Source organism: Uranotaenia lowii, chromosome 2 (assembly GCF_029784155.1).
Source record: "Uranotaenia lowii strain MFRU-FL chromosome 2, ASM2978415v1, whole genome shotgun sequence".
NCBI classification, from domain to species: domain Eukaryota; kingdom Metazoa; phylum Arthropoda; class Insecta; order Diptera; family Culicidae; genus Uranotaenia; species Uranotaenia lowii.
This window is the reverse complement of record NC_073692.1, coordinates 102,191,309-102,204,166: the sequence shown is the minus strand read 5'-3', so window position 1 is coordinate 102,204,166 and position 12,858 is coordinate 102,191,309. Positions and strand designations below refer to the sequence as shown.

Genomic DNA, 12,858 nt, shown 5'->3' with positions numbered 1-12,858 from the left:
CCCACAAAAATGCTTCTAGTTCATCAACAGGTTCAAGTATCGTTCTAATTTTTGGAGCATAGAAACTTGAAGTTACAAGCTGTCAGAAAATGTCAAAGACGGCGAGTTGCTAAATTTTTCCAAAAAGATATGGTGAAAATAAGAAAAGGGGATCAAGTATCCCCACTCTCCCCTATATAATCCTACATACGTTTTTCGTGTTTCACTCAACACATGCTGGCTGATTCAACTAACTCGACGTGTTAGTGTGGGGCAACAATATTTATGGCTGATTTGACGCTCATTTTCACCGATGCAGCCATATAGAACGAAGGAACGATTCCAAATTTTTGTCTCAAATATGCGTTTGAATGGGAAAATTGTTTTACAAATTTGGTTTGCTGAGCAAGAAGTAATTCCAAACAAGTTCTCACAGGTTACTTCCCCCACCCCAAACTGAACACGCGTCCTTATTATTTTTTTTTCCTAAACATACAGTGAAAAGGTATCAAATTATAACAAACAATTGCTTCAGATAGAAGTTAGTTCGTGACATATTCAAAATATTCGTTTCCAATGGTTTTTCCAGAGAGTCTTTTCTTAAGACAGACATTTTATAATAAAGCTTAGCCTACAGGTTTATTGGGGAACTTTATCAACAAAAATATCTCAATGTTGTCTTCAGCAGGCTTGAGCAGGGTAAAATCTACGAAAAATTTGATGGTTTTTAACGATTATTGTGTATTATTATCGTGTTACCCTCTACTGCAAAAGAGTTAATAGAGTGTATTCGAAAAAAAAAATGCAACACTTTGTTTTTTGAATAACTTTTGAATGCATGAATGGAAAATGAATAAATTTTCAGTGAAGCTACCTTGTAATGTGGTGTTTACATGCCTAAGTTCTTGTGACGTTTTTTCAAGTGGTTTTTGTAAAATCTTCCAATGAAAAAGTTCACCGACTTTAATTTATGGGCGCTACGTGAGCCATCTATCATGCATACTATGAACCACCAAATCAAGCTTTTTCTAATTTATTTTTTTTTTTTGTAGCGGCCCACCACACTCCCCCACACCAAGAGGCTCAATTGAGCCCCCTGGTAATGGACGCTACTGTTCTCAGCACGTCTGGCAGCAAAAACAAAGAAATTTCAACGCGAACAAAATTTTAATCATGCTGAGAACACAAAAGTTTATTATTTACTGCGAGGAAATGTATGCTATAATTAAACAATATTACGATAAGGATCTCAATGGAAGAAAATTTCCTTTAAAGAGATCCATTTCTTTTTTTTTTAATAATGTTAACTAATCAAATATTATGCTACATTTACTTAAGTTTACTTATTAATAGTTAAAAGTACGACAAAAGAAAACTACGATGCTACAAAAACAAACAAAATTTGATTTAAAAAAACTGGTTGTTGATCGACTTTTTTAACGATTCAATTTTTCTTTTAATAACTGTACTACTTTGACTTTAAACATGGAACGGTTGTTGATGGTCTTTATTTCAGTAGGTAAAGCGTTGTATATTGTAGGTCCTATAAAAGAAATTCTTTTTTGCCCTAAAGATGTCATGGATCGGCATCGTTGCAAGTAATTATTTTGACGGGTATTGTGGGTTCTTAATCCCGTAGTAAAATTAAGGTTTTGGTTATTGCTACTCGAGTGTATATTATCATGAACATATATAACGGTTTGCAAATTACAGAGTTCGGTTATTGGAAGAATGTTGTGCGTTCCCAGAGAGTATAGCTGTTGGGTAGGAAAAAGCAGGGGTAGTCTGAAGATGTTTTTCAAACATCTATTCTGTAGGGTCTGAAGTTTTTGAAGATGTGACAAGGAGGCTCTTCCCCATATCAAAATAAGATAGTTTAGATGAGACTGAATAAATGCATAGTAAAACTTTAAAAGAACATGTTGGGGTACTAAGTTTCTTAATTTCCACAAAACACCGCAAAGAGGAGAAATTTTTTTTACTAGGTTCTCTGTGTGACAACTCCAGGAAAGTGTTTCATCCAAGAAAATTCCTAGGTACTTGAAGTAATGAACTCTCTCAATAACAATTCCATCCATAATTGGGTCATTATTTGACAGTATTTTTTTATGTGAAGAACGAAACAACATATATTTGGTTTTTGTATAGTTTAGAGAAAGCAAGTTGCATTTAAAATATTTTGATAGTAACTTCAAATCATTTTCAATTTGTTGAGTTATAACATTCGTTGATGCAGCTGAATAAAAAATAGCTGTATCATCAGCAAATAATCGAGCTGTGCCTTTCAGTGGTAAATTACAAAGATCGTTTACATACAAAAGAAAAAGTAACGGACCAATGTTGCTTCCTTGGGGTACACCAATATCAATGTTTCTCAAATCGCTTCTAGTATTTTCGATCGCTACGAATTGTTTCCTTTCCAATAAATAACTGCGAAGGATGTTGTTAGCAGCACCTCTTATTCCGTATTTATTCAATTTGGACAATAATATGTCGTGGTTTAGTGTGTCAAAGGCTTTTTTAAGATCCAAGAACAAAGCACCAACGATATTCTTTGAATCAATTTTTGAAATAATAGAATCAACTAACTCTGTGATAGCAATTAGCGTACTCGATCCAGGTCTGAAACCGTACTGCAATTTGTACAGTATATTTTCCTGATTTAAAAAATTTTCAATTCTATTCATTAGAAGTTTTTCAAAAACTTTACTAAAAACACTTAAGGTTGAAATTGGACGGTAGTTATTTACGTCATGTGGATCACCTGCCTTAAAAATGGGAATAACTTTTGCAACTTTAAGACAATCCGGATAAACTCCTGTCTCTAACATGTGATTAAAATATTGCATGAGTATACCAGAGAAAATTTCGTTGTTATTTTTTAACGCATCTACAGGAAATCCATCAGGTCCACGACTCTTTTTATTTTTAAGAGATAGAATTACTAGTCGAACCTCGTTGACACTAGCTGGACGTAAAAATATTGTATTTTGTACACTATTAATATGCGACAAAGGATCACTGCCGGGATCAGATGGGATTTCATTAGCTAGTTTTTTCCCAATCGTAGAAAAATGTTTGTTAAATTTTTCACAAATCTCAGAATTGTTTGTTGTTAAGCCTTCTTCATCAGAAAGATTTATTGGAGCGGTGATTTTATTTTTACCAAGGAGTGTATTTATGTTTCTCCAAAGCTTGGAATGTGGAGTGTTGTTTAACAATCGCTCGTAATATTGTTTTTTGCATTCTTGTTTTTTAAAGTTTAACTTTTTGTTTATATGATTCAACATTTCTTTGAGTTGGACATTATCGGGATGTCGTTTACAACGTTTCAAATGGTTATTTTTGATTCTAATCAGTGTCCAAAGGTCTAGAGATATCCATGGACAATAATTGCCTTTTAGTTTTACCTTTTTATTGAGTGTTTTAGTAGACATTGAGAGAAAACGGTTGTAAGTTGTTGTAATGTGCTGTAGGCCATCATTAACATTTTCTGGTAGTTGAATATTATTTAAATAATTTCGAAACAAATCGTTAAGTTTGGAATGATCAATAATTTCTTTCTTCAGAATTGTTTCCCTCTTATCACATAACAATTTTAGGGATGTAACAATTTGTAAATGGTCACTTACATCTGTAAAAATAGTATCGTTTTTAAGTCGGTCGATGTCAATCTGCTTCGAAATAACGTGGTCAAGGATATTTTTTGTTTTTGGTCTTGTTGGAAAAGTATTTGTGCAAGCATAACCGAAAGATTCTAAAATTGACTTATATTTCATCACAGTGTTTAAATTAACTAAATTCACGGGGATATTAAAGTCACCAACAATAAGACTCGAATGGTTAACAGGAACAGATGCTAATAAGGATTCAATTTCATCACAAAACAGGTTAAACGAGAACGCTGGTGGTCTATAAATACCATGAACACTGAAAATTTGACCACTCAGACATATTTCAACACTTATTCTGTGAAAACCCTCAACAACTTTGTTTTCAATTTCTTTAAATTTCAAATTCGTTTTAATATACATCACTAAGCCTCCATATGGTTGATCACGACATGAAAATATTGAGGTGTATCCTGGAATGTTATAAATATTACAATTATCTTTGACGAGCCAAGTTTCACAAATGACAATAACATCAATACAATTATTTAATTGATGAATAGTTTGTAGCACAGAATCAAATTTACATAAACTATTCATACTGCAAATATTCCACTGCAAAATTCTTAAATTACCCAAATCATTAGCACAAGTACTTAAATTAAATTCATCTATATTTTCATAGTATTTATTAATTAAACTATCCATTAAATTATCTTTATACTAAGGTTAAACACTTACAATTTTATTTTTGAATTTTATTTACTTGATCCTGAATCAGCATTGTTCCTTTTACGTTTTGGTGACGGAGTTTCTTTTGGAAGTGTGGAACTGCTCTTTCCCTGTTGAATAACGTGTTTGCTCATGAAACGACTCAAATCTAGTTTTGTTTTTATAATCTCAGGTTTAGAAATGTCTGTTTGTTTAATAAGAATGGCACCACCCCTACCAGGCCAAATATATTTAACTCCCAGTAAATCTTGGTACTCGCGTAGTTCATTTAAGATTTCCATAGATAAAGGCGTAAGCTCATCTCTAACTGTGACGTTTAAAGGTTTTCCGTTTACTAAAAATGATGGATCCACTAAGGTAGAAGCAAGTTTTCCAAAACTTCGTTTCTTGCTAAAAATTTCTTCCTTAATAAGTGTATCTTTTAGAAATACTTTGATTGGTGGGAAATAATCGTTTGATTTATTAGAAGAAAACAATCTGACAGCGTTTTCAATGTGCTCAATTTTTAATTCATAGCCGAAAGACCCACAAATTTTACGGACCAAATCTAGGGTGTTCTCACCACTTTTAAAAGGCACCCCAAAAATCATCATGTTTTTCGAAATAGCTTCTTTGTTAAAACGGTCCAGGTTAATTTCTAACTTTTGAACTTGATCCGTAAGTTTAGAATGTTTAGATTTGAGACCAGATACTTCTGTTTCTAGAGCATCATTACGGGATTTTAAATCTTCGAAGCCTGTCTGAATTTCGTCAAATTTCGAAGATAAAAACTCCTGTGACGCCTCTATTGCAGACGTAACTGATCTCATATCCGTTTTAATAGAATCCATCTCATTGGAAACAACATTGTGAACAGTCTGCTCTATTTTCATGTTTATGCTTTCTATAATTGTTTCATGATCTTTACGCAACGATATTATTTTGGCATAAATGCACGCGCAATTCGAATCGCAAAAGTATTGTTGTGCCTTCATTTTTCGAGCGGCACTGCCAATCAAATTTTTACAACGCAAATGGACACTTTTAAAACAATACGAACATGTAATGATTTTATCAAGATTGTTTTCCACATTTTTGCATTCAGTACAAATTACTTCATCATCCCCGTCCATGTTCGTCAGACCAAAATAAAATACAGCTACAAAAGATTAAAAAAGAAACAAAACTTGTTTGGATACCTCACAATCAAAACTTAAATTAAAACTGATATGACTTTTATCAATGTTATATTATTTACAAGGAAAAAAAGTATGCGATAAAATGAATAAATAGATAAATAAGATAAATAAGTGGCGAAATTAAAATAGTTTAAGCTGCAAAATACTAAGGACAGCACAGGACAAAGACACGTAAAAAGATAAACAGTTTAAAAAAATAACTCAGTATCAAAATATAATATGTGAAACAAAAATTATGCGGAATCAAATAAAAATATTGAGGACTAATTAATTGGAACATATTAAAATCAGTTTCAGAGAATAAGAATAATAAAAAAAATTTATTGAGAAAAGAAAGAGAAAAATCTGTCGATAATTTTTAACATTGCTTTCCAAAAGAAACGATTTCCAAGTTTATACAGTACATTTCACGGCAATCAATCAAAGTACCAGTGACAAGTTACCAATAACCAGCAAGCGCTGATGTTGTGTGCTACTGACGGAAGCAAAAAACTCTTTCGGTCATCTACTCGTGTGTGCTGGCTGCGTTTGCCTAATCTTCACCGCTAGCGATCGAGATTCACTAACAAGCTAGCAAGTGCAAGAAACACAACCCTTTGAAGTGCGCTAATAACAGAGTCACACACTTTCGCTCTACTCGAGTGTTCCGAGGTTGGCTAAAACTACACCGCTCAGCGACGAGATTCACTAACTGCTGAACAAGTGATAGAACCACAACCGTTTGGGCCAAATGGGCCGTTTTTTTAATTGATTAACCGAAACAAAGCGGTGATCGCAGCAGATACGATTGGAGTACCTGCTTCGTCAACGATTTGCTGCTGTTGCGGAATAATTTTGGAAACGTTTGTTAAGGATAGGAATGAAATATTCACTTTACTCACCAATCTAGAGACAAGTGATACTTGATCAACAGCTCACCTCACAATAGCTTTTCTGTTGTTCTTTTTTCGGCGTCGAGAAAAACTGAGTTTTTACACTTATCAGCTGTTAACGGCACATAAATTTAGTACGTGATTGCACATTAAACACTTAATAACGCCACTATGATGTATCACAGATTTAAAAGAAAGGATTTTCAATAAAATTATCAACTTAATGCGAGATTACGAAAACAAGACGTGCGACCAAAAACCAGTGCTACCAGAAGATTATTACTTATTCTGTTTCCTAAAGTTTGACTTCTACAACTACTATTAAAAAATTTTCATTTGATCGAATTTAGGAAAATTTTAGCAGATTGTCCTCCTCCGGCATAAAAACAACATATATATGTTTTAATCACTCCACCTTTGTTTTCGAGTAATTGTAGCATTCCAGATCCACCCAAAACAGAATGTCAACTTTTTAGGGTCTATGGAGGTGTTATTCGGGGAAAAAGGTCGCATTTGTAGGCATCCTGTTTTGTATATTAAGCCATTCATTGTGTCAAAAGTTATGTAACACTGATTGATTTGCACCTCCACAGATCGTCAGATTTATCAATTTTTTCTCCTTGTTTATCTCCGGAACATCCAGTCAAAACTTGTCAACGAAAAGTTTATGGCAGATGCCCGCTAAAGAATTTGTTTAGCTGTCATTTACGCAATTTTCAAAATATCTCCCTTTTAGTGGTTTCAATATTTTGCGCACGATTTGACCACCGTATTTGGTTTTTTTTTGTCTTCGCGACGCGCCGGGTATCTTTTTTAGCTTGCAGAAATGAAGTCAACCTTATTATCAGTCAACAAGATAAACTAGTCAGAAAAAAAGGTTTTTGTCATTTCCCCAATAGGATTTTTTTTATTTGCGCTTGATAAAACCTCTAATATTTTTTTATGGAATAAATCATCTTCACTTTATAAATAGTGGAGATAAGAATAAATTAGCTCACTGTTAGATCTTCTAGGGCTCCTTTATCATATGAACTTTGGTCGAATAGTTGATTGCCAGCTGTTTTGGAGACTCCCACTGGAACTTTCCTAAATGTTTCGAGATTCTTCCCAAAAAATTAATGACCTTCTGTATTGGACGATATCTCTAAAACAACTTGACGTACGTCAAAGAAATTTGCACTTGTAAAAATTTCACAAGGAGGTAGCTTCACAGAAAGATTGATCAATCATTCAATCAATAATGCATGCAGAAGTTAATAACAAAACGAAGTGTTGCATTTTTTTCGAATACACTCCTATACGTTCACGAAGTTTTTCATTCCTTTCTAACTTATTTCAGTACTGTTCAATATTTCAAACTATTGAATGTATCCTAAATTCAAATATCAATTATAAAACTCAAAAATATGTTTCAATTGTTTTATCTCGTTTCGTACACTATTTAAACAATATTTTTATATTATGTTTAATGGAAATTCGGTAACAATCAAATCAAATTATTGAAGAAAAACAATAAAAACTATTTTGTTTCTTTGTTTTGGATAACATCGGGAAGCTCAAATATATGTATGTTTTTATAGTTCGTAACATTCTGTAGTTGTTCCGAACATCCGCAGGGTCTTTGTAGTGATCATTCCGGTCCAAAAGTTTATCGAGAAGTTACGTTCGAGCAAGTTGTCCACCTAGGATTGGTTTAATAATGAGCGAGAATGTAAGGAATTTGTTTTGACATATTGTAAAATCTTCTTATTCCGAAACAATCGTTTTAAAAAAATCGTTCAAAATAGAACCGTTTGAAAATAAAGAATCCAATGTATATCTCTTTGATAGAATTTTCGTTTATTTTACATTGACTCAGTTAAAAACTTTTTCTTCGTAAACATACAAAATCGTCACCCGAGACGATGCATATAATTCATATCTATCGTTACGGTCGACGATTTTGTTTATTTATGAAGTTTGCCACTGTCACTGAAAATAAACGAAAACGCTATAAAAAACCAAACAGTTAGGAAACTGGAAAAGCAAACCATGTTATTTTCAATCAGTTTATTTCAATTCCGGATCTGAATCCTGCCTTTTGAACCTCAGTTCAATATCTGAATCCCGAATCTGAAAACGATTTTTAATCTAAGTTCCAGATAACTATTTCTTTGAATAATGAGCTAAAAAGCAAAATTTTTGGACCCTCATGGGAAGAGCGAGGGTATTTATTTCTCAAAAACCTACCTCCCCCTCCCTACGACCATGACTGTAGCTATACTTAGAAGATTAAATTTAAATCGTCATATCAAATAACAAATAAGTATTTGAGAATCAAAGTTACAATCAGAGTAAAACAGGAATTGTACTTATAATTCAGATCCAAATGTTTATTTCACTTTAATATCTTAAAACCGCAAAAAAATCGTTTTCATTTGATGTGTTGAAAATTTTAAAATATTATGCGGATTACAATTAAAAATTAGAAATCATTCATTACTTTAAAAAAAAAAAACTGAAAAATAAGGAAGCTTTTGTCAAAAGATTCTTCTAAGTGTGACAAAAGCTTCTTTCGAAGACATTATTTCAGAATGGAAATTAAATGTTCAAGGCACAGAATCGTAAATCTGGAATGAGATAAGATTGAAAATATAGAAATATTAATGTTTAGAGAATCGCTCAATGAAATTCGCTATTCAACTATGACAGCGTTTTTATGATAATACTTATTTGAGAACGGTAATGTAGAAAATGATATGCTGAATTCAGGGTATTTTTCTTAGTAGAAAAGGATTATTTAAAAAAAAGTACATCAGAATGAAATTTTGAGTTGAATCAGTTGGAAAAGTTTCAATTAGAATTTCCAATCTCAGATTATAATTGGAATGAAAATTCAAAAGAAGAACTCAGTTTTGCCGGGTTATCCTTTTTTCCGGTCACTTTTTTTTGTAGAAAGTAAAAATCAACGCATATTTCAATAATGATCGAAAAACTAACATTAATTTTGCAATATTCATACCTATACAAATGCTTATAAAGTGAGCATTCCAGATTGCACAGTTTTATTAGTTTTATTCCTAACAAAGTCCGAGAAAATTTGAAATTTGAAAAGATTTTAAAATTTTGTCTTTGATTTATAAATTTTCTACAAATTTTCTTTTAAAAACTGATAATTTCTATATTTTTTTAAATTTTTACAAATGTAAGAAAAAGTTAATCTATCCTCCGTAAAAGCCGTTACATTTTTTAAAATGAGGACAAAATACTACCTAATTAGACCTCCTGAAATATTTTTTTTATTCAATAAATAAGTGAAACAGAAGTATTATTTATTGTAGGGTATCCATTTCAGATTCCCCGGATTAATTCGGACATGCCTGGGTTTTCTAAGTAAAGTGGACAAATAAAGCAAAATGTCTAAATTAGACTCTATTTTTCTGTGCTTTTTCTTTCCATTTTTTTTTTTTTGAGTTTGAAAAAAGTTTTAAGGGGGGGGTAGGGTCTAACGGGTAAAAAAAAACACCATTTTCACGATTTTTTTCTAGAGCTATCGTTCAAACAAATGTATTCAAATTTTTTGCATTATACAAAGCATTGTTAAAAGAACATTTAGTAATTTTTTTGTAGAAAAATATTGAAAAATGAGCCGGTGACGGAGCACTTTCGAGGATGCCTTTTAGAAAACAGGATTTGCGGTGGACACTGTATCTCAGCACAGAATCATCTGAAGTCAAAAAATCAAAGCAAAATATTTTTAATAGATGTTTTTCTGGACCCCAACGTTTTTATTTAACTTAAAAATTTTTTATGAAATTTTTGTGGCTGTTTGAAGTAAAAACTACGATTTTTCTCGAAAAAATCCACCATTTTCCACCTGTAAAATCTCCCCAAAGTTAAAAAAACAAAAAAGAAAAACGTTGGGGTCTGGTATTTCATATGTAGAAAATATGTTCCAAATTTGAAAAGAATCGGATAAGTAGTTTTCAAATGACGATGTCCACGGACTTTAAAAATGTGCTTTCGAGAAAAACGCGTTTGAAGTTTCTGCTCTTGCTTTCTTGCAGTATTAGATAGGAGGAGATAAAGGCCTATAATTTCTTCAGTTTTGCTTCAATTGACTTGAAAATTTGACACAATATTCTTGAAATGTTTTACAATAAGAAAATAAAAAAATAAAAAAGTCGATTTTTTGAAAGTGTTAGACCCTACCCCCCCCTTAAACGCGTTGACGTGATTCGATAAAAAAAATGAAATTTTAGGTGACTTAAGTTAAGTCATTGTTATATAGGTTTTTTTTTAAATTATCACTGTATTCTGCAAAATTGGTTTAGATTTTGTGTTGAGAAATTCGAGATCAAATGCCCGGTATTGTAAAAAATTTGTGCTAATTTGCTCAGCCAACAAAAAAGCAGTAAAAATTCTGCAATGGGGCTCCTTAAACTTATTTTATTTAGGGAGGGACTATTCAAGATATTAATTCACGGGGGGCCCTTACCTGTTATATTAAACATTTTAATTCTCTATATTAAACATTAAATTTTCATTTCCTTTACTACTTTTCTTGAACTTGAAACAGTATGATTAAAGTAATGTTTAAATTTTAATTTGCTACGGGAGGCCCCCTAAGCCAGGAGCCCGGGGCAATTGCCACCATTGACCCGCTCCCTTAATAAAATACGGCCTTGAACAGAATGTTAACACATTAAGAATCTCGAAAATATTTAAACCGGTAAACTCCTAAATTCGGCCTTCCACATCTCAAAAACCAATGAACCAAATTCTATAAATTTATCATCTATGAGTTACCGAAAGTTTTGTGTTAAATTTTTTAGAGTATAGTTTCATTGTTAAAATTACAGCACTTGAGTTGTAATTCTAATCACAGCTCGCTTACGCGAGCAAAAAAAACGAGATATCTTGTATTTAGTCCGCGATTAGTTAACTTTATTAAAAAAAATCGAATATGCATTAATTCTGAAGTTCGTAAAGTTTCAATTTTAAGCTCACTTGGGATTTTTGCCCCAATGAGATAAGATTGATAAAATTAGTTGATTTTTCTTTTATTGGTATTCTTAGATTTTTCCCGGGTTCAATGTTTAGGTACCCCACTTCTCTGGTTCGATTGGGTGTCCTATAACTAAGGATGGGGAAGCATGGGAAAGCTAGGTTTGAATCCCAATCGAGCATAAATTCCGGGTAACCGATAGCAGAATAGAAATGATAAGGACTACTACCCCCAACTACTAACGCATCGCTTCCCAAGAAGCTGAACCATTTTCCGCAAGGATTAAGATTGTTTTCGGATAACGACGGCCTAGGTTGGTCACTTTGTTAGGAAGGTAATCGGCGTTGAAAAGGATCCCGGGAAGAAAAAAAAAAGCGGCCATAAAATACTTACACAACCATCCCGTAGGCTCCTTCCCCGATGTAGGCCAGATTGGTGTAACGAGGTCCAACCTCGAACAACTGACCACGAATGACCTCGGCGTTCGGGTTCGTGTTAACGACGCCATTGTTGTTGGCCCCGCCCCCTGCTGCCCCGGAACCTCCCCCGGCACCACCTCCGGGAGCCTGGGCCTGGGCCGTGTTGTTGTTTGGACCGGCGGCTTCCGCCATCTCAACTCGAATCACTTTCTGTATAGGTACCTACGAGGTATCAAGTTACCCAAAGCTACAAGCCCGAAACTCTTCCTTTTTTCACTGGCTGTATAGATTTATCTTCTCCGAAGCGGCACAAAAAATGCACTCTCTAACTTTCTGTCCCGTTGGCGGTTATCTTTGGGGCACCTTTTTTACCCTCGCAAAAACAGACACCTTAACCGAGCAGCGGTTTGATCTCAGCAGATCCTTTTCTCCGGTTGCTTTTTTCTTCTCTTCCACCGCCAAACAATTACGTTCCACTTTGCTCCGGGTCGGGTTAAGTTCGATTCTTCAAAGATACTTTCCAAACACGCACTCAGCGGAAGAGGAAAGCCTTTTTTTCTGGTCTGGCTTTTCTCGGTGCGGACTTAACTTGTGCACTTGGTACGACAGAAAAAAACCCGGTCACCCCGAAGGTTTCTTTAGAATTTTCTTCAAACAACAAGCTCTAGCACTAGCTAGGTTTTATTTACCTTTCTGCTTCCCTTATCTTAAACGACACAGAGACAACTCATGAGCAGAGCAGCTGAATTCGTACAATAACTCGGTACTGAATCACACTTGTCAAACTGGGAATGACTAAAATCACACGAATGGCGGTACACGACAGGTTGCAATTTTTGTTGTTAGCTTTTTCTTTCGTTCTTTCACGTGATCCTAGAAGACAGAAAAAAAATCAAGATTAATACCGGGAAAGATGATAACGAGCCGTTGTCGATGGGATATCAAATGGGTTCAGTTTTGTTTGATGTTTGTAATGCCCCGTTGCAGAAGGCTTATGATGGAAGACGTTTTGATCATACGTGTGAATGGAAAAATGAAAGTTGATCGAGAAAAAAAGACATTGTAGTTGGAAATTTTCAA

The 12,858-nt window shown here is 33.7% G+C and overlaps 1 protein-coding gene across 1 annotated transcript in view; it reads right to left on the bottom strand.

Moving 5' to 3' along the window:
- Positions 1-12,858, bottom strand: part of LOC129744990 (mitogen-activated protein kinase 1-like) — a 323,706-nt gene that overhangs the window by 298,132 nt on the left and 12,716 nt on the right. The window contains exon 2 of the mRNA XM_055737813.1: positions 11,753-12,651. Within this exon, the coding sequence (XP_055593788.1) occupies positions 11,753-11,970 (218 nt within the window). The 5' untranslated portion in view covers positions 11,971-12,651. The remainder of the gene's footprint in view (positions 1-11,752; positions 12,652-12,858) is intronic.